Here is a 27,352-nt window from a genome sequence, read left to right as displayed (position 1 = left end):
AATCGGATGCTGTGACATGTGAAACTATATGAAATTTAAATTTCTTAACAAATGTTTGTGTCCACAAATAAAGCCTTATTGGCACACAGGTGCTCTCATTTATGTATTGTCTTTGGCTGCTTTTGTGCCAAGATGCAAGAACTGAGTAGTTATGACAGATTGTTTGGCCTGTGAACCTAAAATATTTATTCTCTGGCCCTTTAGCACTTGCCGAGTCCGTATCTAGACAGTACTGCAATGTGGTCAGGGAGGTAAGAGACAGATTGGAAGAATATTCTGAAAGATGAAATGAGAAGGTTCCATGAAGGAAGCAAGAACCAAATATTTGAAGACTCAAATGAAGGAGCCCCTCCACCCACTCTTTGAAAATGACTACATAGGAGACAGAATCCGATTTTAAAATCTTCACATTTTATTTTCCAGAATATGGTCATTTGTTGAGTTGAAGGCATGGAGCTTAGGGGCTGTTTTGATACAGACTCTGAACAAAGAGCCTCCCCTCCACCCCTCAAGCACTTTTAATGACTGGCTTATCATTCTCCACGTAAGACATTTCTTCATCAGAGCTGAAGATGCTAACAACAGTGGTAACTTTACAAATTCTGAGAAAATCCTGATAAAGGCAAAGTGTAAGAGTTTTTCTTTTTTTACTAAATTGGTATAACATACCCTTATAATTACATATTCACAAACAGAAGTTAGAGAAAGAGAAATAAAAATGCACTTAATGAATTTTTTCTTGCCACCTGAGTTAAATTCAGGTCTCCTTTCCTACAGAGCGCAGAAAAGACAAGGCAGCTCCACTGGTGTTAAGTTATAGATCATTAGATTTTAGAAACTGTTTCCTTTGAAGAGAATGCACTTATTTTTAAGTTAGTACCACACTTAAACATATAACCAAGCTAAAGTTAGAAAAGCCACTTTTTTGAAGGCACAGTTTGTTTCCAGATTGACTGTGGAAATAAGAACCTGTCCTATAGACTCCATCTGGTAAGAAGTGTGAGTTCGTTGGTCAGTGTGTGGTATCAAAGCCCAACCACAGCCAACTCTGGCCTGGGCACCATGGAGCGCCTCCATGAGATACGTGTGTCTAGTCCAGCGGGTAGAATGTTCTTTTTGATCATAATCATCATGTGCGAAGATTCTGGAGGCTCCATGTTTCCCTTTGTTCTCTGAAAATGCAAGCAACTTTGCCTTATAAAGTAGAATTAGCAACTGGTCCTTCATGAACATGGGAGCAGGAGTGAAGACCCAGCAGAAAGAAGCTGGTGGCCAGCATGTAGTTTATTTATTTATTTATTTTTATAAATGTTTTAAAATGTTTTATTTATTTTTGATACAGAGAGAGACAGAGCATGAGAGGGGGAGGGTCAGAGAGAGAAGGAGACACAGAACCGGAAGCAGCTCCAGGCTCTGAGCTAGCTGACAGCACAGAGCCTGACGTGGGGCTCGAACCCACGAACGTGAGATCTGACCTGAGCCGAAGTCGGAGGCTTAACTGACTGAGCCACCCAGGCGCCCCAGCAGCATGTAGTTTAGAGACAGTCACTTGGCCAGGGCCATAGAACAAGAGGGTCTAAACAAGAGTAGATTTAATGTATGTCTAATGTGTCAGAAGACAAATTTCTAGAAAAGTGACGGTGCTTTCCTTTCATATGGTTGGGGGTGGGTAAAGACAAAGGAGGGGCAACTGGCTTCAACTATCTGACAAAAGACAGAGAAGGGGCATAATATTTGGTGCCTCTTTGCCTCAAGTGAGTGAAATCACTAATCTTGTCATGCAAATGTAAGGCTGTGGAAGAGAATCTCTGTGGCCTTTACATGTATAATTTACTTGAAAAATTAAGTTTAGGCCTGAGGTATAATGACTAATCTTCATGAGTCTCTGCCTGATGATGATGACCAGAAACATTTATAATGTCATATGTGGAAGGTGTTAGAAAAAAACTGGAAACAATTAGAAGTGGAAATATACAGACAGGCTGCTCTGCATTCTGGCCTCATGCTTGTCAGCAGCCTTTTAGCTGAAAGTTCTGTGAACTCGTTTTATCTGGGCAAAGTATATGCTTAACATTTTTTCTTTTACCAGTGATCAGCTTATCTGATAAAAACATCTAATTCGACTACTTCTGTGTTCTCATGTGCTGGGATATTTATAATGATGTTGATCAGACTCCACGAAGTGGCTGGGACATGACAGAAAGTTCTATCTGCCAATGGAGGCTGTGTTTTTAGGAATGTCATGCAGGGGTGGAACTTCTACAACTGAACTGCTACATAAATACTTTGCTGCAGCACTTCAGGGATTTCCTTTGCTTTAAGTGACTTTGTTTACAGGCTTCGGAATGGAAGTGGTGAAGGTCACACAGACAGCACCATGTGTCAAGGTGAAGCATACTGTTATAAAGTTTCTGACCTAACCAATCTTATTAAAATCAGTCCTTTTCACCATCTTTAAAATATTTTAATTAATTTGCTTTTTAAAAAGACAAGGGTCTTGTAGCTTCAATTATTCTGTTGGAGCCACCAACACCAAGACACTAATCTAATTATAGAAGTCAATTTTAATTAATGTTACTTTACAAAAAAAAAAAGAATCACTTAAAAGCATTAATTAAAATTGATTTCTGTAATCAGATTAATGTCTTTGTGTAGAACAAGCTGGCCTACTTAAAATGATAATGTCTGGGCTTCTTTTTTTCTTTTTAAAGCCAAGTCCTTCTATGCAAGTCAGTATTGTATGTGGAATTCCAGTCCTCAAGCTGGGTGGCAAAGAACCAAGTGATGATTCAAGTCATCTTGTAAGAAGAAGAATGGATGGGAATCCTGGGCAGGTCAGGAGACCCCAGGCACTGAATAAACACTGCCACCCCTAAGGCTTGGTCAAGGTGCTCCCAGAAGGGAGGAGCACACAGTGGTGGCACTGTCTGTGTGATGTACATTCCCACAAACTGCAGAGGACCCTAAATCGGCTAACTGGACAGCCTTGAGGCAGTGTCGCATCTGTCCCTAACCTTGGACTGCAACTTAGAGGTGAGAGTGCATGGGGAAGCAGAGCTAATTCTCTGCCTATTTCCAGGCATCATGGAGAGCAGTGTGGATCTGAACACCTCCTACTAAAATGCCTGCCAGTGATGGAGGCCAGGAGGGAAGAGGTGACATTTGTTAACCAAACAGCAAATGCTGATACTTTCCATTTCTGAACACTTTCCAGGGTGTTGAGAGGATCACAATGTGAACCTAACACTGATCCTTTAAGTGGGCAGGTGGGAGGGTGTGTTGAGAGAATTGCAAAGTGCTTATTAGTGTGTGTGTGTGTGTGTGTGTGTGTGTGCGCGCGCGTGCGTGTGGCCGTGGGAGGATGGTGAATGGTAAGCTAAGGTGTGGGACGGACCATCCCCCACAAACAACTAGCTCACACAGTCTCTCAGCACTCTGACTCACCGTAAGGCCAAGAAATGAGAAATACAGCATACAGGGAAACAGAAGTTGGTGGTTCCAAGACTGAAATTCTGCCCACATGCCCACATCTTTCCATATCATATGCTCATTAAATTGAGAAATGCAACCTTTTCGTTCTCATTCTGGCATGGTAATCAAAGGCCCAAGGTACTCAGGGCCATGCTATTGTGCTCAGACTATAACTCTGAGCATTCAGTTGAGAGAACTGAAAGGTAATGGCTCTAAAAAAAGTGGGACACACACTTCTCCTAACAACATCTCCTAGGACCCACAACACATTATAACATTTGCAAACACATGGTACATCACATACTAAAACAGCATAAATGAAAATTCGGGGAGTTTATAAGAAGATCTTTCAGCTCTTTTTGTCACAATGGAGTACAGCTCCTTTTCTGTCTTTAAAGTTGCCTAACTTTTCTTTCTGTGCTTTTTATATTGACATCTAACTTGTCCACTTTGGTTGTGAGGCGGTCAAGAATGTCATCTTGCTCCTCAATTTCCGTTTGCATCCCCAGGGCTATGTCCTTCAGTCGGCCTAGTCCGATGGACAGCTCATCTGTGGGAGAGGGAAAGGACACCAGGCTGAGCAAAGTCACAGCATTGGGGCTGCTGCATGGTCTGTGACAGGTGCTCAGCAACATTTACATTACGGAGTCCTCTTTCTCATAAGACAGATAAAACTCTACGGTTTTTGTTATGTTTTCCAAAACATGTGCAAGTAAAAAGAAAACCTGCTTACTCCATATAAAGCAATTTGCACTTAATGTCGAGGCCACTCCTCCCCCAGGTGTCGGCCTAAGATAACCACTGCTTGTACAGTGGTGTTTATCTTTCCAGTGCTTTAAAAAATGCATGTAGATCGTAATTTTTCAGCTGCCTCTGAATGTTCTAGTAAGTTGCAGCACACTGCAAGATCAGTTAGTACCCAAGGAAAGGAGAAGTACAGAGCGGTCTAGAAAACACATTCCCTTCCCAGACCCCATGGTGAGTATTTGAGAGAAGTATGCAGTTAACTAATAGCCAGACCTACTGGCTTGCTCTTCAGGAGCAAAAACCCCACATTGGTGGGTAAACTTAAGAGTGTCAGCTTTCTTTCCTTCTATCTCCAGCTCCCTAAAGCTAGATCAAAGCACAGTTCTGGACTGGCAAGTATGAGGATCCCTGTTTGGAAAACATCTGAGAGATGGACCTGGGAAGCCCCTGTCCAAAGGGAGCTCCTGCACCTGGGTTGGTCCTGTCCAAGGATCCCCTCAGTGAAGGCTGCATCCCACCCCTCTTCCACTCTGCAGGTGGCAAGAGAAATGGGGGCGTTGTCCCTGCCTTGCCACCTGGGGTGTTCTCCTGAAAAACCCATTAACTGCAGATGTTCCTACTGGACCTGAATGCTGTGAGGCCTTATCACCTATATTACAAAAATTCATTTCCCCACGTTAGTTCACTCTCAGCTACCACTTCTCAGATCCACGAACACACAGGCTGTATACATCCTGGCGGTATGACATGACCTGAATCTGGCTTGCACCATTTCTTTCACCTATTCTGTGGCCAGGAAGAAGACAGTGAACTCTGCACAAGCTGGGTGCAGAGATCCTTACAGTCCAGGGTCTCCATGTCAAAAGGAACACAGATCTGAAGGTCCCTTCAGACATGCCAACTGGGGCAAGCCCCAGGGGACTGTGGAGCATAAGACTTTTGGCAAAGGTTCAGCCCTAGTGATAGGTTACATCACTATGGCTGAAATTCAAGTTCAAACATGAGGAGTCAACGTCCCACTTCCAAGCAGGGCAAATTTGGTATGGGGAGAAACCCAGGTCAGTCCCACAGGGTCTGAGTTCAATTCTGACCCTTTTCCTGATCCATGCTCTGGCCTACCCAGGACTCAGATCACAGCTGAGGGGAACCTCCTTCAAGAGGCAGGCCCCCAGGGAGTGGCCCTGCCATAACTAGCCACTCTGGTGTCAGGTTCCTTCTGAAGTCATTTTATTTACCTCCATACTACCCTGATCTGTGATGAATTATTTTCCCTTTGTTTCAAAAAGTTATAAAAATCACTACCACATCTGTTTTTAAGAGGGATAATATCTGTAAGGACATGGTTGACCTTAGCGGTATATAAAAGGAGTAGTGAGCAGAGGTGACAAAGATGAACTAGGATCAGTGCAGGGGAGGGAGATGCTGGAGGCACTCTGGGGTCCCCTAATGGGGCCGAGCCAACTGCAGAGGTGAGTCCTGACTTCAATGATTCTGCCAGGTTGAACTTAGGTAGCATGGCCTCTTCCTGGATTCATTTCATGACTGTGTGTGTATATGTGTGTGCATGTGTGTGTATACATATGTGTGCACATGCACACAGTGGGAATTGGGGGCATGCCCAGAGCTGCCTTCCGTCCTTTTACTAGGAGCAGCAGGTCAAGGAAGAGCCAGAGGGAAGAGAGAAGAGGCGGTGCTTCATAAGCCTTCTTGTGGCTGAGTTAAAGATAAAACATTAACCAAAGAGAGGTCAGATTACACAAATACTTGGCACTAGCACCACAAATCTAACCAGAATCAAGTTGTTTTTTAAAAATTATCTTTAGTTCTATGCTTCTTGAAGTTATTGAAGCCTTTGACCTTGTATTCCATGGAGAATAAAACCTATGAGGTCACCCCAAGCATCAGGGAAAGTTTGTTGGCAGTTGGCACAGCAAAGGACAAGCAATAAGTAGAGATTAAAAAAAAAAGTGATAAAGTAAAGCCACCAGACAAGGGAGCTGCCGTCAGAAGGGAACTTGCACTAGTCCCTGAGATAAAGGCGAGGGCCAGGGGGTGTGGTAGGAAGGAAGGAGCAAACCTCTGAAGGGCAGCCGGGCACAGCCTGTGTCAGTGGGCCCAATGGCTCCTGAGTGCCACCCCAGCCCTTCTCAGGATGCCATACAAAGCCTGCCCAGACTACAGAGATCATGCCAAACGCACCCCCGTAGTAGGGGTGGGCTATACTTACCCATCCTCCTTGCCTCACTCTCTGAACTCTGTACCCCTCCATATATCTCCCTCCTCCTCTTCTCTCCAGCTGGCACCAGTGACACCCTTTGGGTGAGGAAACCTTCAGTGGGAAAGACTAAGGGCTTTCAAGTCCCTTTGTGTGTCTCTGGAGTGGTCACATCCCAGCAGATACACCTTTGGCCTGAGGCCTTTGGCTCTGGAGGGCAGAGTCCAGAGGACCCAATAAAGAGCTGGCTACCTGGGGCTTTCCTGGGCTCTGAAGGCAAAGGGCAGGTGGGGTTTGGGATAGAAGCCTGCCTGGGTGTGCAGAGTGTGGAGATGGGCTGCTGCTGGTGGGCACTGGCTATGCAGGTCTGGTGCTGACATTCACACCGAGGGCAACAGTGGTGAGCTGTTAGTGGACGAATTACAGTTCTTTTATTTATTCCTGCTTATGCCTGTTCTCTACAATTGATATCTTATTTCTGTGGAGATTTCTTTAAAAAAAATTTTTTTTTAACATTTATTTATCATTGAGAGGAAAGAGAGAGACAGAGCATGAATAGGGGAGGGGCAGAGAAAGGAGGAGGCACAGAATCTGAAGCAGGCTCCAGGCTCTGAGCTGTCAGCACAGAGCCCTAAGCAGGGCCCGAACCCATGAACCCTGAGATCATGACCTGAGCTGAAGTCAGACGCTTAACCAACTGAGCCACCCAGGCGCCCCTGTGAAGATTTCTTTTAATGCTCAGAAGGAGAATTCTTTTTCCTGACTGTGTAATTCCAGTTCTAGCAATCCAGCTACAATATGCAGCCAAAGATTTGTTCACAGGACTATAATGATTTGCTCCCAAGGGATAATATGCAGTAGTGAATGATGGAAATAACCTAAACGTTCAAGAGCAGGGGATGGGACTGGTGAAGTGGTACTTGTCAAAGAAACTTCAAGAAAAAAATTTTAGTGTCAGCATGTAAATGAAAAAGGCAGGATATAATACTAAATGACTCCTAGTACATGTGACATTGTATATACACATGTGCACATACGTACGTGAAAACAGAAGAATGATACCAAATCAGCAGCTACCCATGGACAATAGGCTTCTAAGTGTTTATTTCCTCATGGCATTTACCTAACTTCATAATTTTCTACAATAAATCTAAATACTCAGAAACAAAGGCTAAATGATGAAAAGAGAGTATGTGGATTTGCTAACATGGTGTTATGCTATTTGCTCAGGGCTGCTGGACTGGACACTGCTCTGAGTAAACAAGGGAAGGGGCCCTCAGTGTCCCTCTTGGTGGGGAGAAAGGAAGAGGAAGCCTACGCACAGATGCCCAATGTGCATCACCAGGGGTCTCAGTTTTGTCTCCTACTAGATACCTTTAAGGTAGGGGGAGATTTTACATTGGGTCTCACCCACTTTGCCATCTCCCAACAGGGGCGGGAGACCGATGGCGACCTAGGTAGCCATGGAGGAGGTTCCTATTGTTCGTAGTGTGAAGGTCAGAGGAGGCAGCACATCTGAGACGCCACCTAGAATGAACTGATGGAAACCGCTCTCGTGCCTGCTCCTACTGCCCACACACACTCCTCCACTTGAACTTCAAGTAACTCCTTCAAGTGCAGGAGGAGTGGAGAGGCAGGTGGGGCAGAGACTGGGCAAGGGACACAGAATTCAAGGAGCCTGGTCATGTCTGCTGCAGTGGCCACACGAGTGGCCAACTCTTACAGGCCAGGCAAGTTCCCTATGGGATTTATGGTGTTGTTCATCTAACCCCCTCCCTAATCCTCAGAGACAAGTTCTGTTCCTGTGCCCGGTGCGCCGGAGAGATGATAGTGAAAGGGTATTCTTAATGCTACACTGTGCGGCCCCCCCAGGAACTCCTGGTCCCTGCTGCTATCATAGCCCAGATGAGAGGTGAGGATGGACCAGAAGTGGACTGACTCCAGAGAGAGACGTGAGATAGCTCTGACTCATATTGGATTTGACATGTAGGAAAGGAGTGGCAGACACTACGTTTTGGTCCAAGAAACTGGTGGTTGCTGGTGTACTGTCTAGGCCCAGCACGAGCTGTCTGGAAGACAAGTGTTCTGAATAAATGACCTGCGGAGGCTGGTGTACCTAGCTTCCAGTCTTACCTAGATTACTGTCAATCTTCTGGTGATAGGCTCGAAGGTGTGGGTTCTTTGGGTAAGCCTCAGTACTTGCAGCAGGACCAGTCCCTCCAGGGATGGAGTCTGAGTTTGGAAAGAAACACCAGGACAATGGTTAACTGACATGTCTCAAAATTAATTCACAAAATTAATCTTTTAAGTTTATTTGAGAGAAAGCGAGAACAAGTAGGGGAGAGGTAGAGAGAAGGAGAGACAGAATCCCAAGCAGGTTCCACGTCATCCACGCAGAGCCTGATGTGGGACTCGAATTCATGAACCATGAGATTATGACCTGAGCAGAGATCAAGAGTCAGATGCTTAACCGACGGCACTGCTCAGGAGCCCCACAAAATTATCTTAATCCAGAAAATGGGTGGAAGGAAGGAGGTGGTTAGTTGTGAGGCCACCCAAAGAGATGAGTGTGGGGATGGATAATGTGCATGAGGGAGGAGCACTAGGCAGGCTTGTGGGGGAGGGAGAGGGGCCTGGCGGCAGGGGGAAGCCCTTCTGAAAGTCAAAGACCCTCGACCTACACTTAACCCAGTTAGACCCTGGACACGAGCTGGGGAAAGGGATACTCATACAAGTCATGGTACATCAGTAGAACTACAACCATGCAAAACTACAGGGTGTTGTGAACAAGGTCTACAAGACAAGGTTTAAAAACCAAAATAGTGGGGCACCTGTGTGGATCAGTGAGTTAAGTGTCTGCCTTCACAGCTCAGGTCATGATCTCATGGTTCAAAAACTGAGTTTGAGCCCCACATTGGGCTCTTTGCTGGGTGTGCAGAGCCTGCTTTAAATCCTCCATACCCCTCTCTCTGGCCCTCCCTGCTTGCTCTTTCTCTATCAAAAATAAATAAATAAATAAAAACAAAAAAACTTTAATAAAAAAATCAAAATAGCAATGTTGTGGAAATGGGATTATGGATTTCTGTTCCTGAAATATATTTCTACTCTGTCTTTTGACTTCAAATAAAACAAGCAAAAAGAAATGTTCAGTAATGCACATTTGCCCCAAATCTTCCTTGAACTGCAGTTTCTGAATGGACACAGAAAAACCCTGTCATCCTAGTTTATATCTTCTGGGGAAACTTCTCTTTCTAGACTTAGCGTATTTCCTCCAGCACAATGGACTGACGTGCACAGTGGCCCCCCCCTTTTTTTTTTTTGACTCTTAGATTACTACACACAATACAAATTAAAACTCCCTTTATTGTCTTAAAATTGTGTCTTTTGAGTGCAGGGTTCCTAGTCCTTCAGGGTAGATTAATTGGGCTTTCTGTGGGCCTTACATATTTTATTTTAAAGTTCTTTTTTTTAATATTTATTGTTGAGAGAGAGACTGAGCATGAATAGGGGAGAGGCAAAGAGGGAGACACAGAATCCTAAGTAGGCTCCAGGCTCTGAGTTGTCAGCACAGAGCCTGATGTGGGGCTCAAACTCATAAACCGTGAGATCATGACCTGAGCTAAAGTCAGACATTCAACTGACTGAGCAACCCAGGTGCCCCTGGCCTTACATATTTTAGTTTTTTTTCTCTCAAGTCTCCTGTGTCTTTTGCCTTTCCACACTGAACTGTGTTGATGTCCATCTTTCCTGACCCCCAAGCTCTCCCTTTATCAGTCCTCTTCTTAGCTGTGTCAACCACGAGAGTGGTGGGTTCCAGAGTGTCCAGTGCGTGTCATGCTTTCCTCGAAGGTAGCCCAGGAAGCATTTGGTTTCTAGCATGCTCCAATATGCCTGGACTTTTAGAGGTCTATGGGGACTCTCAGGAGGCCTAAATTCCTTTCCAGATAAGGGGCGTTGTGTTTCTGGGCCTATCATGTTGTAACGAGGCAAGAGGACACCAAACACAATTGACCTTGCATTCATGCTGCTACTTCTCCGCCCACTCGGGCTTAGGAGCCACGGAGTCTCTCCCTGCTGAGCAGAAACCACCATAGACTTAGCCTTCAGTTCTGGGGGTCAGAAGTCCAGTAACAGGTTGCACTGGGTTACAACTGAGGTGTCAACAGAGTTGTGTTCCTCCTGGAAGCTCTTGGGGAGAATCTGATTCCTAGCCTTTTCCAGCTTCTAGAGGTTGCCTGCATTCACTAGCAGCCGGTCCCTCCCTGCATTTTCCGAGCCAGCAGCTGGGCATCTTCCAGTTTTTGACAATCTCTCCTCTGCCTCCCTTTCCACTTATAAAGGGCCTGTGTGATTACTGGGCCCAGCTGGTTAACTCAGGGATAATTTCTCCATCTCAAGATAGCTGATTAGCAACTGTAATTCCCTTTCTGTCATATAACCTAATATATTCACTAGATGTGGAAACTGGGACATGGGCATCTTTGGGGGGCTATTCCCCTCACCACAGGGGCTTTCCTACAGTTGTCTTTTTGCTGCTGGAAGAGCTCAGAGCTACACAGGGCAGGAACTAATGCTGGGCAGGCTCATTTTCAAAGGAAATAGGCCCTTGCTTCCTTATTCCACCCTCCACAGAGTGAGGGATGAGCCATGCCTTCACACTTCCAGCCCCCTGGGAGTGGCACTGGGTCCCTAACACCCTTTACGCATGACAGCAGTCCCCGCTGTCCCCAAACCACCCCAGGACCAACATTAAATTCAGAGGTCTCCCCACAGAGCCCAAGCGTGACCAAGCATAGGTCCCCACTGACCTGAATCATTCACCTTCCTGAGGTTTGGATGGCTGGCCTGGTAATGTGCCTCCTGTTCCTTACTGGTACTTATGGCTTCTTTCAATCTTTGGATAAAAGTTAAGAGAAGAGAAAACTTAGAAAAATACCTATGACAGTGTAGTCAGTCTTTTCAAACAATGCCTGTGGGCAAAAAGCAAATGCCAACTCTGACCAAAGCAAGGATATTCATCAGCCGCTCCTGGGAGTCCTGCCAGCAGCACAGCGAGCCTCTGAGACACCTGCTCTAGAAGAACGGCATCTGGTTAGGTGGCCCTCACTCAGGAAAATGAGAATCCCAGGCCCGGGTGAAGAGAAGTACATGAAAAGACCAAATGGGTATCTTCAGACTAGGGATCAGCAAACTGTGACCTGTGGGCCAAATCTGGCCCACCACCTGTTTTTGTACAGACACGAGCAAAGAACAGCCTTTACAGATGACCACTGGCAACAGATTGGATGACAGGGGACATTAACTTTGAACCTCCATTAATAATTTCATTCTCCCCATTAGGAGATCTATGTTACAAAGAATCATACTTGGTTATTACTTTCATTTTTTGAATTTTATCACTCCAAAAAATTTTTTTGTTATATAAATCCCCACAAAATAGCTTTGATTTCACTTCCTGGCCTGCAGAGCTCAGTCTACTGACTCTTGCTACAGATAGGGACTTGTCTCGGTGACGTGGAGATCCTCACACTGTGCCTAACACCCCCACTGAAACCCTGCATGCACAACAGGGGCTCTCCCTCCCCCCCAAAGCTGAGCCTCCTGCACAGTCTGCTATTCTCCACCCCTGCTGACCAGCAGCCTTGCCACTTCCTCAGCTGAGCTGGGAACCAACCATTCTCCCCTTAGGCCCTCTCTCTGTACAGTTCTACTCCCTGCAAGCCATGCAAACATCTTCTCATTCCCCCATGGGTCCCCCAAATCCAGCCCCTCCTCCTAGCTTGCCTCTTCATCCTTATACTTATGAGCCCCCACCTTTCCAATCCTTAACCAAAGATTCCGGACATCTTTCTGACATAGCCTGTATGAACCTCTCTAGTGAAAGCCTTTAATGGCTTCCCACCAGAGCAAGCCTGGACTCCATCAGGCTAAAGGATCTGTAGGTGGCCAGTGCTCCAGCAATGTACAGAATAGAGCAGAGTCTCCTGAAATTGGAGGATTTCATTACTAGGAAGCAGTGACTGGAGGTCTAGAACACATGGCTGGCTTCTCTGAGCACAATTGTGAGGCCCATGTGAGGCCAGGCCAGTGCAAGTGGGAGGTGCCTGCAGTTGAGCCCACCTGGCCACCTATATCCCGCAGAGCTGACTTCTTTCCTATGTGCTCATATGTACATGGTAGTTAACATTTCAATGATAAAAACTGGCTTCTTTGGGAAAAATGGCTCCCTGCACAAAAGCCAATTCTAGGGACAGTGACAGAAATGGTAAGGAAGAGAAGAAAGAAGTCTAAAGAATGGTGGCTCTTGGTCAGAAACAGATTCTTAAATAAGCTAGAGTTTCAAATTTAGGGAGTGGTTAAATCTATGACATGAATGGACTGCCCCATGAGCTTTAAATGGAAATGGGAAGCAGCAGCTTATGAAGCGTTATCAGCAAGAACAAAAATGGCTTACTGAAAAACAAATAAAACTTTAGAGAAGGCCAAAGGGTTTGGGTGATAAGGATGTACACAGGAAAACGTGACTTGATAGAAGTTTGATGAGAAGAAAGTTCTCTTGAAAGCTTTCATATGACAAAATCCCTGCATTTATGAAATGGGACTTTTTGACAGGATCACAAAGATTTAACTCCCTTTATAGAAGCAATTGCACATTGTAGTGATTTTTGCAAAGTTAGGGGTTTAGGAGCTCACAGATACCTTTGCAGCCCAGGCTTCAAGGCTGGGAGAGGGGAGAGGGGAGAGGGGAGAGGGGAGAGGGGAGAGGGGAGAGGGGAGAAGGGAGAGGATCTGAAGCAGGCTCCAGGCTCTGGGCTGTCACCACAGAGCCCGATCCAGGGCTTGAACTAATGAACAGTGAGATCATGATCTAAACTGAACTGAACTCGGCACTTAACTGACTATGCCAGCCAGGCACCCCACCATTAATCTCTATTTTAAAATTAGAGATTATTTTTCTCAAAAGTTTCCATTAGAAGGTATAATAAAATCATACATAAGATTTTGGCAGGTATTTATTTATTATTTAAAAAAAATTTTTAAAATATTTTATTTATTTTTGATAGAGAGAGACACAGCATGAGAGGGGGAGGGGCAGAGAGAGAAGGAGACACAGAACCAGAAGCAGGCTCCAGGCTCTGAGCTAGCTGTCAGCACAGAGCCTGACACGGGGCTCAAACCCACGAGCATGAGATCTGACCTGAGCCGAAGTCGGAGGCTTAGCAGACTGAGCCACCCAGGCGCCCCTGGCAGGTATTTAAATATCACATGTATGAAGATAAGAATCAAATTTCTGTTGAAGTAGATTACTACTGTTCATATCTCAGACCATTGTTTCTATTTTTTATTAAAAAACAGTATAGCCATATTATAGAAAATCTACACCTTACCTGCCATAGCATGAAACCCCAAAACTTTGTTTTCCCTTTATTCAGTGTTTTCACAGTGGCAATGACAGTGTTCATTTGGTTGTGTAGCCTACTTCCATTTAACCCAGAGAAATATCTGATGTAACATTAATACATAGGTTTCATAGCCATGTCTCTCTGTTTATCTTTCAAATCTAGAATACAGGAGCACCTGGGTGGCTCAGTTGGTTGAGTGTCCTACTCTTGGTTTTAGCTCAGGTCATGATTTCAGGGTCATGGAATTTCGCGAGCCTAATGTCAGGGTCCATGCTGAATGTGGAGCCTACTTAAAATCCTCTCCCCCTCTCCCCCCTCCCCAGCTCTGGTGTTCTCTCTAAAATAAATTAAAAAAATTTTTTTTAAATAAATCTAAAATACAGACCTATTTTTTAAGATATGTATTTTTAAAGTATATTTATTTATCTCTAAAGAGAGAGAGAGGCAGAGCGCAAGCAGGGGAGGAGCAGAGAGAGAGAGAGGGAGAAAGAATTCCAGGCAGGCTCCACACTGTCAGCACAGAGCCCAGTGCAGGGCTTGAACTTAAGAACCACAAGATCATGACTTGAGCCAAAATCAAGATTTGTCCAACTCTTACTTTACTGACTGAGCCACCCAGGCGCCCCTATGAGGAATTTTTTTTAATGCATACCTGGGGGTGCCTGGGTGGCTTGGTTAAGCATCCAACTTAGGCTCAGATCGTGATATTGCAGTTCATGAATTCAAACCCCACTTCAAGGCTCTGCACTGACCATCCAGAGCCTACTTAAGATTTTCTCCCTCTCTCTCCACCCTCCTCCCCCACTTGCACTCTCTCACAAAATAATAAACTTTTAAAAAATGCATACTTGGGGCACCTGAGTAGCTCAATTTAGTGTCTGACTTTGGCTCAGGTTATGATCTAGGGGTTTGTGAGTTCAATACCCACATCTGCTGTCAGCTCAGAGCCTGCTTTGGATAATCTGTCTCCCTCTCTCTCTGCCCCTCCTCTGCTCATTCTCTCCCTCTCTCTCAAAAATAAAAGGTAAAAAATGCACACCTGCTGTACAGGAAAGTGCACACATCTTCAGTAAAATGCACACATCTTAAGTGTGTGTTTACACTTCCACTAAACGGGTCACTGTATGTATACTTGTGTAACCACCACCCAGATTAGGACATAGAGTATGGTAGAGAAGAAACTAATTCCAACTCACAGTAGCGCTGGGGAGAAACAAACGCTGAGGAAAGAATGGGGGTGGGGGTTGTAGCAGAAAGACCAGACAGGTGAGTTGTTGGGATTTATGGAGAGGAAGCTACAGATGGGGAGCAAGTGGTCGGTGGGGGCCCCAGAGGCTGTTTCTTGGGGATTCACTAGCCAAGATCATGAGGGTTTATTTGTTTTATGGTTCAGTCATAATCCCTATTCATTCCCAATTTTCCAGCTTGACCCTAATTTCAAATCTCTGTCACTTTTTTCCCTCAACTGGCATAGTTTCTAGGATCTTTTGTGTGTTTGGATTTTGTTTTGTTTTCTGTTTGTTTTGTTTTGATTTTCTGGGGCTTTTTTTGATTTGGTTTATAGTATACAAATCAGAAGGATATTTTGTGCCCTCCTTTTGGGGTTTCTGTGTTACTGTAGGAGGTTTAGATGTTCGATTGTTTTGGGCTAAGACCTCTCTACCTCACATGAACTCTGCAGCAGAGCCAGCTCTTAAAGAAATGAGAAGGTGACAGGTTTGTGATTTGTGATTGCTGTGTCCCACATGCCACTTCCCAAAGGCTTCTTGGGGCTCATGCCTCACCCCCTCTCCCTCTCCCTCTCACCACCCCTCCCTCTCACCCCCTCTCCCTCTCCCTCTCCCTCCTCTCCCTCTCTCTCCTCCCCCCTCTACCCCTCCCCCACTTACATTCTGTCTCTTAAACATTAAAAAAAAATTAATGGCCACACTGGATTAGATATGGAAATGTAAATATAAAGACTTTTTTATTTTGCGAGAGATAGACAAAATCCTAAGTAGGCACCATACTGTCAGCACTGAGCCCACATCAATGTCAGCATTGATCTCACAATCTGTGAGACCACGACCTGAGCTGAAAATCAAGGGTCAGATCCTTAACTGACTGAGACACCTAAGTGCCTCTAAAGACTTTTTAAGGGACACCTGGCTGGTTTAGTCCAAAGAGCAAGGGGTTCTTGATCTCGGGGTTGTGAGTTCAAGCCCCACGTTAGGTATAGACGTTACTTAAAAATAAAGTCTTAAAAAAACAAATTCTGGGGTGCCTGGCTAAGTCAGTAGACATGTGGCTCTTGATCTCAGGATAGTGAGTTCAAACCCCATGTTAGGTATGGAGCCTACTTAAAATGAAACAAAACAAAACAACAAAGACTTTTTAAAGAATTTGAAAAATTCTGAAGTGAATCACATTTATACTGATTAAACTTTTTTAAAAATTAAAAAAAAAAAAAAAACAGAGCATGAGTTGGGGAGGGGCAGAGAGAGAGGGAGACACAGAATCTGAAACAGGCTCCAGGCTCTGGGCTATCTGCACAGAGTCTGACGTGGGGCTCGAACCCACAAACCATGAGATCATGACCTGGGCCGAAGTCAGGTGCTTAACTGACTGAGCCACCCAGGTACCCCCTGATTAAACTTTTTGAAGTGAACATTCTTTCAACTTATAATTACTGGAGCAGTAATTTATTGGAAACCCAATTTATGCAGACCAGATGTCAATCAAATGAACATAATCAGGAGCCCTAGAGAAATGTCTGTTTCAAAATGTGTGAAGACAGGGACACCTGAGTGGCTCAGCTGGTTAAGTAGCCAACTTCGGCTCATGTTATGATCTCATGGTTTGTGAGTTCGAGCCCTGCATTGGGCTCTGTGCTCACAACTCAGAGCCTAGGGCCTACTTCAGATTCTGTGTTTTGTTCTCTCTCTGCCCCTCCCCTGCTTGTGTTCTCTCTCTCTCTCTCAAAAATAAATAAACTTAAAAAAATTCAAAATTTGTGAAGACAAATCCCTCCCAATTGATAACTTACAAAGACCCTGGATCCCTTTAAGGCACAAGAAGTGGCTTGAAGGCTTGACCGTTTGCACTAAACCCCACTTTTAGCTACTTCATATTGGGATGGCTAAAAATCCACTCACCTGCTATTGGCCTGGGGAGGGAGGGTTCCATTCTGTTCGGGTGGCGTCTCTGCTGGTTTGGATTTGAAGTAATTGACAAGCCCCCCAAACATGCTCTTAATGCTGTTAATGTGCTTCTGGCTGGTCTTCAAATCTTGATCCATCTTGTCCACCATCTTCTCTGTGCGTTCTAGGACACCTCGCTGACGGATGAGCTCCTGGGGAAAACAATAGGTGATAGCACCACACCATTTTGTAATTTTCCTCTCTCTGAGGAGGACTACACACAGCAGGTTTGTCACAAACCCTCAGTGAGCACATATGGGCACAGACGCAGTCATCTGTGAGGAGCATGTTATCATTTTGGACAACACATTCCTTTGTCTGCCCTTCCCTGTCCTGCCTCTACTTGCTTTCCTTCATATTCATTCCTGAGTTCCTTTTCCCTCTTGCCCGTATAAGGCTGGTTCAGAGGACCATGTTAAGATGGATGAAGCGTGCCTGCAGGGGCCAGAGTGCAGGGCCTGGACAGGCGGCACACTCTCTAGGACTCCCCCTTTCCTGGCCCCGGAAACCCCGTAACCTTGCAGGCTCTGACCTGGCACTGCCCATGGCTCTTATACTCCCCCTTTTCAGATATGGGATTTCCACTGGGACACTGGAGCCACCTGGCCTGGTCCTGTCTTAAAATGATTTCATAGGCTAGGTTCTGGGTCCTTTCTGGGCCCTGTTAATATGATTCCAACTTATCCATAGTTTCAGTTTCAAAACCTGTAACAAAGGTGACTCTATCCTAGGGCCTTTTACATGCTACTTTTTCTTTCTGTAACGATCTTCATCCAGATACTGGTATGACTTTTACTTATTTAATTCAGGTCTCTGCTCAGAGGCCATTCCTGGGAGAAGTCTTCCCTGAACATCTTCTCTAAAGCAAAACAACTTCTATCCTCAACCCACCTCTCTACACCCTCACCTACCTTAGTTTTCTTTACAGCATGCAAGCTCCAGGAGACAGGGACCCACTTTGTTTCACTGGGTCCCCAGTGTCTCACCCAGAACAGCAGCTTGCTGCAGGACTGCTGAACAGACAAGTGAATGATGCTCTGTGGCCAGAGGGACAACCTGGACCATATTCTCAAGAGCTGACGATTCTGGTGGTGGATGTGAACTCACCACCTCAGCAACACTAACACCTTCCTTTCTTTGTGCCAAACTTGCTTTGGCTCCTATTTCAGGCCATTCCAGCCATGTTTTCTCTGTGATCTGCCTTTCCAGCCAGGAGACCCTCAAACTTTCCCTGTTTTAGTTTGTGAGGCAGCCCCTGCCTTCTTCTAACTCTGGATCTGCTGAGGCTCAGCAGTTCTATCTATGGCAGGTAATCTTCAGAGATTTCTCTCTTAATACCCAAAAACAGAGTCCTGAGCAATTTTCTTTAACATTTATTCATTACTGAGAGACAGAGTATGAGTGGGAGAGGGGCAGAGAGAGGGAGACACAGAATCCAAAGCAGGCTCCAGACTCTGAGCTGTCAGCACAGAGCCCAACGCAGGGCTCAAACTCATGGACCTCGAGATTATGACCCGAGCTGAAGCTGGACGCTTAACCGACTGAGCCACCAGGCGCCCCTGAGCAATTTTTGAATAAACATCCTGGACAACTGAAGGATACAAACAAAATATATATAAAAGGGGTTTAGTAGAGCCCATTTTACTTACCAAGGTGTTAGTAGAAGGCCTTTAGAAAATTTAAGGACCCATCATAGAACTTCAGCCCTTATTGTTTATAGTGGGCGAAATTTTAACATAGAATATACAGGCAGAAGCAAAAACGTCTGTTGAAGTTACTACTTTTTTTATTTAAAAAATTTTATTTTTAATTTAGTTTTATTTTTTATTAAGTTTATTTTTTAAATTTACATCCAAGTTAATTAGTATATAGTACAACAACGATTTCAGGAATAGATTATTTAAAAACATTTTTTTAAGGTTTATTATTTATTTTTGAGAGAGAGACAGAGTGCAAGCGGGGGAGGAGTAGAGAGAGAGGGAGACACAGAATCTGAAACACGACCCAGCCTCTGAGCTATCAGCACAGAGCCCAATGCTGGGGTCAAACCCACAAACCATGAGATCATGACCTGAGCCACGGTCGGATGCTTAACTGACTGAACCACCCAGGCGCTCCTTGAATTTACTATTAAATTGTTAAACTCTTGTTGGAAATAAACTTAGAACTTCTAAGCTTTATAGCTTCGAACACTTATTTTTCACCAGCTCATGAAACATGTCTTGAAGAAACCATGAGGTTTTTTTTAAGCAAAAGGAAAACTCTTCTCTGGACTGTCACTCTTCCAAATGCCTGGACTGTTGTCAAATCTTGTGAGGGCTCATTTTTAGAAGAAAACAAAAAAACAAAACAAAAACAAAAACCCAGAGCTGCTAATTTATCTAGAGTTTCTACTTCTTCCAATACCTCAGGTTTGTTAGCTTCTGTCCATTCTTTTTATTTTTTTAAGTTTATTTATCTTGAGGGAGGGAGAGTGTGTAAGCAAGGAGGGCAGAGAGAGAAGGAGAGAGGGAATCCCAAGCAGGCTCTGCAACATCAGCACAGAGTCCAATGCAAGGCTCAAGTTCTTGTGAGATCCTGACCTGAGCCAAAACCAAGAATCAGACACGTGACCAACTGAGCCATCCAGGAACCCCAACTTCTGTCCATTCTGAGGGAAGCCTTTTCTGAAATAAGAGATCTAAATTAGGATTGAAATGGTTTTCTCCAGCATTCACAGGTTTTTTGAGCTGATGTACTGCTCACAGTGCAGTTCCACCTGCTTATTTCTCTTGCTGCAGAAGATAAGAAACGTGGAGCTGGATAGGTAGCCTGGCAGCCAGGGGTGGGAGTGCTGGTCAGGGCTCTGTTGCATGAGGAGGTAGGTCCTTGGTCTCCTTGACAGTGAGGTCTCTCGTGGTGGCTCATCTCACCAACCACTTGCCCTCTTGCCTCTGCTTCCCGGCCTCAATTTGGAGAGTGGCAGTGGTGACCAAGAGCTGACAAAACCTTCCCCAGTTCTCAGCGAGACCTTATTTTCTTCTGTTCACAACTGACACAATCTCTCAAACGCTGTGTGGGCTTGGTAAGGAAACCAAATGTCTTACTTAGCCATTGTGATTGAAGTGAAGAGAAATCCATGAGGATGGCCTGTCCTGCTGTGAGGCTAGAAGGCCAGTGAGAGTGAGAGCTATTCTGGTGTCTGGAAGTTTCTGTAAACTGGAAGCTGGTTTTCACCAGAGGTGATCTGCTGATCAGGAGGCCAGGAGAAGAGGAACTTCTGCTAAAATCCTTCTCCTGAGGCAGAGGAAAGGACCAGGCTCCAAGTGCTTGTGACTTAGTTCTAACTAATGAGGAAGAAGGAGTTGGCAGAGCAAATATCAGGAACGCCAGGACAGAAAGGATGAGCCAGGTAGACGCCGCACCAGCCATTATGAATGCAGGCCTCAGATACCCTCCTATCCCCTAAAAGGGGTCCCGTGTCCTATCATCATTGCTCCCTTTGAGAATGGAGGTCTCTGAGAGGCAAGGGTGGCTATGGGGGGTGGGGTAGAGCTTGAGAGAATGCCCTCAGTGTAAAGGGTATGCATGCAAAGCTCAGATGTCAGCATTATAGGTGATCCACCCTCCTCCCCAGCCCTGAGCTCCAAATTTTCTTCATCAATTGATTTATTTTTAAATTAAATCCAAGTTCGTTAGCATACAGTGCAACAGTGATTTCAGGAGTAAATTCCAGTAATTCATCCCCTATGAATAACATCTAGTGTTCATCCTAACAAGTGTCTTCCTTAATGCCCCTTCCCCACTTAGCCCATCCCCTCTCCCACACCCTCTCCAGCAACCCTCAGTTCGTTCTCTGTATTTAAGAGTCTCTTATGTTTTGTTCCCGTTTTTATATTATTTTTGCTTCCCTTCCCTTATGTTCACCTGTTTTGTATCTTGAATTCTTCATATAAGTCATGATACTTGTCTTTCTCTAATTTCGCTTAGCATAATACCCTCCAGTTCCATCCACATAGTTGCAAATGGCAAGATTTCATTCTTTTTGATATGAGTAATATTCTATTATATATATACCACAGCTTCTTTATCCATTCATCCATTGATGGAGATTTGGACTCTTTCCATACTTTGGCTATTGTCATCAGCACTGCTATAAACATTGAGGTGCATGTACCCCTTCTAACTAAACAGTACATGCACACATGTATCCCTTGGATAAATACCTAGTAGTGCAATTGCTGGGTCATAGGATAGCTGTTCTATTTTTAATTTTTTTGAGGAACTTCCATACTGTTTTCCAGAGTGGCTGCACCAGGTTGCATTCCCAAACAAAAGGAGTTTTCTAAAGTTAAACTGGAGGGGCGCCTGGGTGGCTCAGTCGGTTGAGCCTCCGACTTCAGCTCAGGTCATGATCTCACATTTGTGGGTTCGAGCCCCATGTCGGGCTTTTGTGCTGACAGCTTGGAGCCTGAAGCCTGTTTCCGATTCTGTGTCTCCCTCTCCCTCTGGCCCTGCCTGCTCATGCTCTGTCTCTCTCTGTCTCAAAAATAAATAAAATATTAAAAAAAATTAAAAAAAAAATAAAGTTAAACTGGAAAAAGAAAATGGTCAGAGAAAAGAGCTGGTTGGGCCAGTGGTACTATACTGAGGGACAGCACAGAGACAGGGGATGTGTCAATTTCCCCTTCGGCTTGTGGCTCTTGTCAAACAGGGATTCCTGATACAGCAAAAGGAAGCAAAAGACAGCTTAAGACGCTGTAAGGCAACTTCTGGCCAGAGGGGTTATGCCCAGCTGTGAGGGTGTGAACACGTCACGCAATACCTGCTGGTAGAAAACACACACAGGGGTCCTGCAAGATATCCACCAACAGCTTTGCTCTCTGCCAGCCACTGTTCAGGTGCTAGGGATTCAGGGGTGAACTAATCAGCCCCAGATTCTGCCCTGACAGAGCTGACAGACTTTGTGTGGAAGGCACAAAGAGTCAAGTTCAATTTGACTTTTCAATGGTTAACGACAACTCTGCGGTGCTGACAATCCAGAGAAGGCAAGCTTACGAGTCTCTTGGGGGAGGCAGAAAGAAAGCTATCCTACACGTACACGATAGCCACTCTGCCAGGGTAAGCCCCTCGCAGTGACTCCTTGCTTGACTTAAGTGGGGTGGTTAGGGAGGCTGCCTGATGAGGTGACATTGAATGGGAAACTGAAAGCTGCAGTTAGGGAGGCAAAGAGTTGGAATGTGGCAAGAGGTTCTGGGCAGAGAGGGAAGCCCAGGGAGGCAGGGCCAGCTGGGGGAACTAAGAGAGGAAGAGCATGAGGTGAGGGCACAGGCAGGATGCCAGGCAGGGCCCAGCAGGCTTCACAGAGGGCAGCAGTGACCACCAGATCCCAACTCCAATTGACAGCTGATGCATCTTATAGGGTCAGCTGGGCCTGGTTGTCTTCCCTGACCCTGTCAGGTCCTGAGGTTCTGAGGTAAAATGTCAGTACTAAGGCCCTCATTTTGAACTCACAATTAAACTCAGGTATCAAGGGGCACCTGGGTAGCTTAAGTTGGTTGAGCATCCAACTCTTTTTTTTTTTTTTTAATTTTAATGTTTATTTATTTTTGAGAGAGAGACACACAGAGTGTGAGCAGGAGGGGGTCAGAGAGAGACACACACAGAATCAGAAGCAGGCTCCAAGCTCTGAGCCGTCGGCACAGAGCCTGACGCGGGGCTCGAACCCATAACTGTGTGATCATGACCTGAGCTGAAGTCGGCCGCCCAACCAACTGAGCCACCCAGGCACCCCGAGCAGCCAACTCTTGATTTCAGTTCAGATCATGATCTCACAGTTCGTGAGACTGAGTCCTGCATTGGGTTCTGTGATGACAGTGTGGGGCCTGCTTGGGATTCTGTCTGCCCCTCCCTCACCTCTCTCTCTATTAAGTAAACTTAAAATAAACTCAACAACTCAGCGTTGCCTGAGTGGCTCAGTCAGTTGGGCATCCAACTTCGGCTCAGGTCATGATCTCCTGGTTCATGAGACTGAGTCCCACATTGGGCTCTCTGCTGTCAGCACAAAGCCCACTTTGGATCCTCTGTCCTCCTCTCTCTGCTCCTTCCCCACCTCAAAAATAAATAAACATTAACAAAAGAAAAAAATAAATTCAGGTATCAAATGATAAGTAGGTGAAGATCAATCTGGAGTCAGTAAGCTGAATCTAGAAACTTGAAATTCATCTCCATCATGTCACTCCCTTTCCAGTGGAGCACACACATACACAAGTGCTGTTGGTGACACATGAGCACGGAGCATGCTCAAAGTGGGGCTCCGTCTTACTGCAGTAGTATAGAGTGGATATAAAACACAAACCTAGTCTTAGATTGTATGAAAATCCACCAAGGGCAAAGGTGGTGACGCTGGCGCTCCTCACTGCATATGAGAAGGCTGACCAGGGGCCCACACTAAAGGACTAACTCAGCAGACCTAGGCTGTCCACTCCCTGCAAGTTCCAAAGAAAGGCTTTGCCTGGCTCCCTGCCCTTAGATTACCCAGATAAAAGTATCTTTATTTACCCGAGTCCTTAGGGTAGGCCAGACAGTTTATGCTAACACTGTGATTTATGATGGGGGCCTTCAGCCACATGCCTGATCTCTGGATGGGTTAAAACACTAAGGTCTGCTAGTCAGGCAAGTGGTCTGCCATGCCCATGTGGCTGCGTGATGGCCTAGCAAACACCACTTCCATTCCATTGATGTTACTGTGCCAGCCGTTCAGGCGCTGGTCTAACATTTATTGCTGGATTCCCCTGAAATGAGATCCCAGGTTTCACAAAACTACACAGGAGCACACTCAGCTGCCAGAGGAAACGAGGAACATTCTGGGCAGGCATGTCTCCACAGGCTTGCCCAAAGGTGCAAATGCCTATCACTAGGGGGCTGGATACATAAATACAAGTCATTTATTCAATGGAATATGAAACAGCCATTAAAAAGAGGAAAAAAAGCAGCACATTATATATTACTGGGGAATAACCTCCAATCCTATTAAGAAACATGCAGACTAAAATATACAGAATGAATCTGCTTAAGTTAAAATTATATATATGTATGTATGTATATAAAAAAGAGGGGTGTCTGCATGCCTCGGTTGAGCATCTGACTTTTGGTTTTGGCTCAGGTCATGATCTTACAGTTTGTGAATTCAAGCCTTGCATCAGGCTCTGTGCTGACAGTGTGGAGCCTGCCTTGGATTCTCTCTCTTCCTTTCTCACTGCCCCTCCCTCATCTCTCTCTCTCAAAATAAACAAACTTGAAAAAAAAAAAGAAAGGAAAGGACAATAGGTGTGTCTCTATTAACAGAATACCTCCACAAGGACACTGAAGGAATTGATAGTAACTGGTGGTGTGGGGGCAGAGGAGTCGGAGGAAATTTCATTGTCTTCTGTATGCTCTAAATTTTAAACTATGCGACTGGATATTGCCTCATAAAAGCTAAAAGAAAAGAATAAATAGATAAATAAATAAATCACGCCTGCAACACACAGGAATTGCTCAGTGGCCTACAAGTCTCTCTGTGGTCCTGAACTGTTTTTGCCAGGCCAGTTGAATACAACCTGCTTTGCTCTAATTCTGTCCATTGGTAGTCATGACCTGTGGCTAAACTCCTTGGGAGAAAGAAACCTTGTCAGGTTTCACAGGAGGAGGACAGCTCTCGTTCGCTAGAGATGACCTGACTCAGTAATTTTCTTACTTCTGCCAAGCTGGGACTGAATGACGACTTCCCGACCTAATATTTGTAAACTCCTAAACTCTATAAGAACCTATCATGTTTTGGCATGGCTCAGCGCAGGGTCTCTAAGTTGTGATGTTAACAGGTAACTCGAGTCTGCTGGGAGCCACAATGTGCACTGAGTGGCAGGTAGAACTTAGCAGCTCCAGCCCCATTCCCATTCTGACCGGAATCAAAGAGGGATTCAAAGGCAGTCTGGAGAGTACAGACTGGGATGGGGAGGGGAGAGCTGACCATTCCTGCTTCCCAGGGCCTTTGGTAATTGAGAACTGACTCAATCCTGGAAAAATTCATTGTCACCATACTGATGACAGTGCCTATCACCTGCCCAGTCATGATCATACTGTTCCTCTCAGAACAATGCCAACTTGGCCCAATCCAAGCCTCACAATCCTGAAGTGTCACTCTGCCTCTGTTCTCACAGTCCCCTTTGCACAAATAAAAGGGTCTCTGGGGACAGCATGGGGGGGTGTCACCACAATCCATGTGAAACTGCTCATCTCTATTATGTTTGTGACTCTCCTTCCTTCTGAAGAACAGACTTTCCTTCGACCACGAAAGGCTCCTAAGCTGCCTCCTCTGGGCTCTTTCCTTGAATGCAACCTGTGCATCACTTCCCTACACGAGTTCAGGAACTTTGGTAGCGGGCTGGTGCCTTTGCATTGCTCCTCTCTGCCCTAGGAACATCCCTCCTGCTCCACTTTCTCCCCCTTCTCACTTCTGTCTAAATCATAGTCCTAAAAGCCAGATTCAAGTTTATCCTCTGCCAAATATCCTACTCGGCATCATTCTGATTTCTTATTTCATTTGTTCTCACTGTTTCCAGAGACGTCCCTTCACACACTACTTACTTGGCTTCCTTGGAGCTGGGACTCACAATTAAGTAACTCCTCTCCTAGGGCCCTAAGACCTTAGGCAAGCCTCCCAAATCTTAGTCAACATTTTTCATTTAGATTCAAACACAGGAATCCAGTAGATATGAGATATAAAAACTACACCTAAATTTCCTTAAGGAGGCCAAAGACAGGAAGATGGGCCAGTGAGAGATACTGTAATAGCGAGAAGCGGGAAAGGAAAATAACCAACAAAGTGGCACTGGGGAAATGACCAGATGACTATTTTAAAAATTAATCAACATACTTCAAACCACCCAAGACTGTAAGTGATCAGGTCAGAATGAACTTTGCCAGAGGAAAGAGTTACCAAGAGATCCATGGAGGAAGACAACATTTTAGCTTCCAGCACTAAGTTTCAAAGCTACAAGTGCTTAATGGGGCTCTGGGAAGGGCTCAGTTAGTTGGACGACCAAAATGCCCACATAAAACCATTTCCTTAGTAGGCTAAGGAGAAAATGTGGAGTCTAAGGAAGACCTATCCTCACTTAGAGTCCCTGAAATCTCTTATGAGTGGAAAGAAGAGTTGACAAAGGTGAATTGGAGCAATGGACTGTCACAAACCATACACTATCTAGGACATCTTCATTTGGATTTGGGAAGTAAAGGTAAGGCCCTAGACTCGACCAAACTTGAGTTATGGCTTACTCAGCAGTTGTCCAGACAGACATCATCATCTCTACTGACAAGGTGGAGAAGTGGTCAGTGACAGGAAAGAATTCAAGACCCATTTGCTGACGCTTCACACACCAGCACGCACAACCCTCACCCATTCTGGTCACTCAGAGATGACTTAAGCGCAGGAAATTTTATAAAAGAAACAGACACTCCATTTCTTTAACCCAAGTTCTGCTAATAACTAAAGAAGACTACTGGGGGCAAATTGCCTCTTTCAAGCACTCAAGATACACACCTCTTGGAAAGTGAACATTTCTGGACCCCGTGTGACAATTCGGACTGGTTGAGCCACGCAGTCCTGCTACAGACTCACCTCAGAAGAGGCGACGCCGATCTTCTCGGACTCGTACATGAGGGATAGGGACCTGTTGGTGCTGGCGGCCGTGGCCTCGGCCCTGCGCATCACTTCCTGCCGCAAGTACTGCTGCCTGTCTGCGGGTGCGCCGAGTCCGTCGGGGAGGTCCCGGTCGTCCTTCCACGGGACCGGCCGGGAGTCCTCATTCTCTGCGTCGTCGTCGTCGAACGGGTTATAGCTTTTGGGGTAGGCCGACATGGTGCCGGCGCTCGTCTAGATCTGGGCAGGAAAGGGAGGTGCGTGGCCAAGGCGAGGAACAGCTTTCGCGGGCCCGCAGGAGTCCAGGCCGCCCTGCCGAAGCGCTCGGGAAGCACTCACCACTCTACAGCCCCTTGTTTCTGCGGCTGCCGCCTAGCAAAAATCTACTCCGTTCCACCCCGCGGTCGCGGGGGAGCTCCTTCCGCCAGCCTGCGCGGAAGGCCCCGCCTCCGGAGCTGACCATCTTGCCCGGCGGCTTGGGGGTGTCCACGCCCGGTGCGCGCGACCTCAGCCTGCCTCTCGATTTGTCTTTCCCCTCCAGCGTTGGAACCGCCCCGCGGTCACGCGTCGACAACACAGGTCACGTGGCGGGGAATCCGGATGCTGCCGCGCCTGCGCCGTGAGTTCTGTTGCTCGCAGGCCGGGTGCGGGAGGCCCGCGGGCAGCGCCGCCGCGC

The 27,352-nt window shown here is 45.8% G+C and overlaps 1 protein-coding gene across 2 annotated transcripts; it reads right to left on the bottom strand.

Moving 5' to 3' along the window:
* Positions 1–389: 389 nt before the first annotated feature.
* SNAP29 (synaptosome associated protein 29) lies at positions 390–27,153 on the bottom strand. 2 transcript variants are annotated; one of them, XM_029922027.1, is made up of 5 exons: positions 26,656–27,153; positions 16,971–17,167; positions 11,242–11,327; positions 8,567–8,665; positions 390–1,172 (listed from the first exon to the last, which is right to left on the bottom strand). In XM_029922027.1, exons 1-5 carry the CDS (start codon positions 26,893–26,895, stop codon positions 886–888), a joined length of 909 nt encoding a protein of 302 aa, XP_029777887.1. In that variant the 5' UTR covers positions 26,896–27,153; the 3' UTR covers positions 390–885. The 2 variants fall into 2 exon arrangements, with proteins under 2 accessions (XP_029777887.1, XP_029777888.1); XM_029922028.1 differs by lacking the exon at positions 390–1,172 and adding an exon at positions 3,786–4,021.
* Between the last annotated feature and the right edge of the window lie 199 nt (positions 27,154–27,352).

Source organism: Suricata suricatta, chromosome 14 (assembly GCF_006229205.1).
Source record: "Suricata suricatta isolate VVHF042 chromosome 14, meerkat_22Aug2017_6uvM2_HiC, whole genome shotgun sequence".
NCBI classification, from domain to species: Eukaryota; Metazoa; Chordata; class Mammalia; order Carnivora; family Herpestidae; genus Suricata; species Suricata suricatta.
This window is presented reverse-complemented; position numbering and strand designations above follow the sequence as displayed.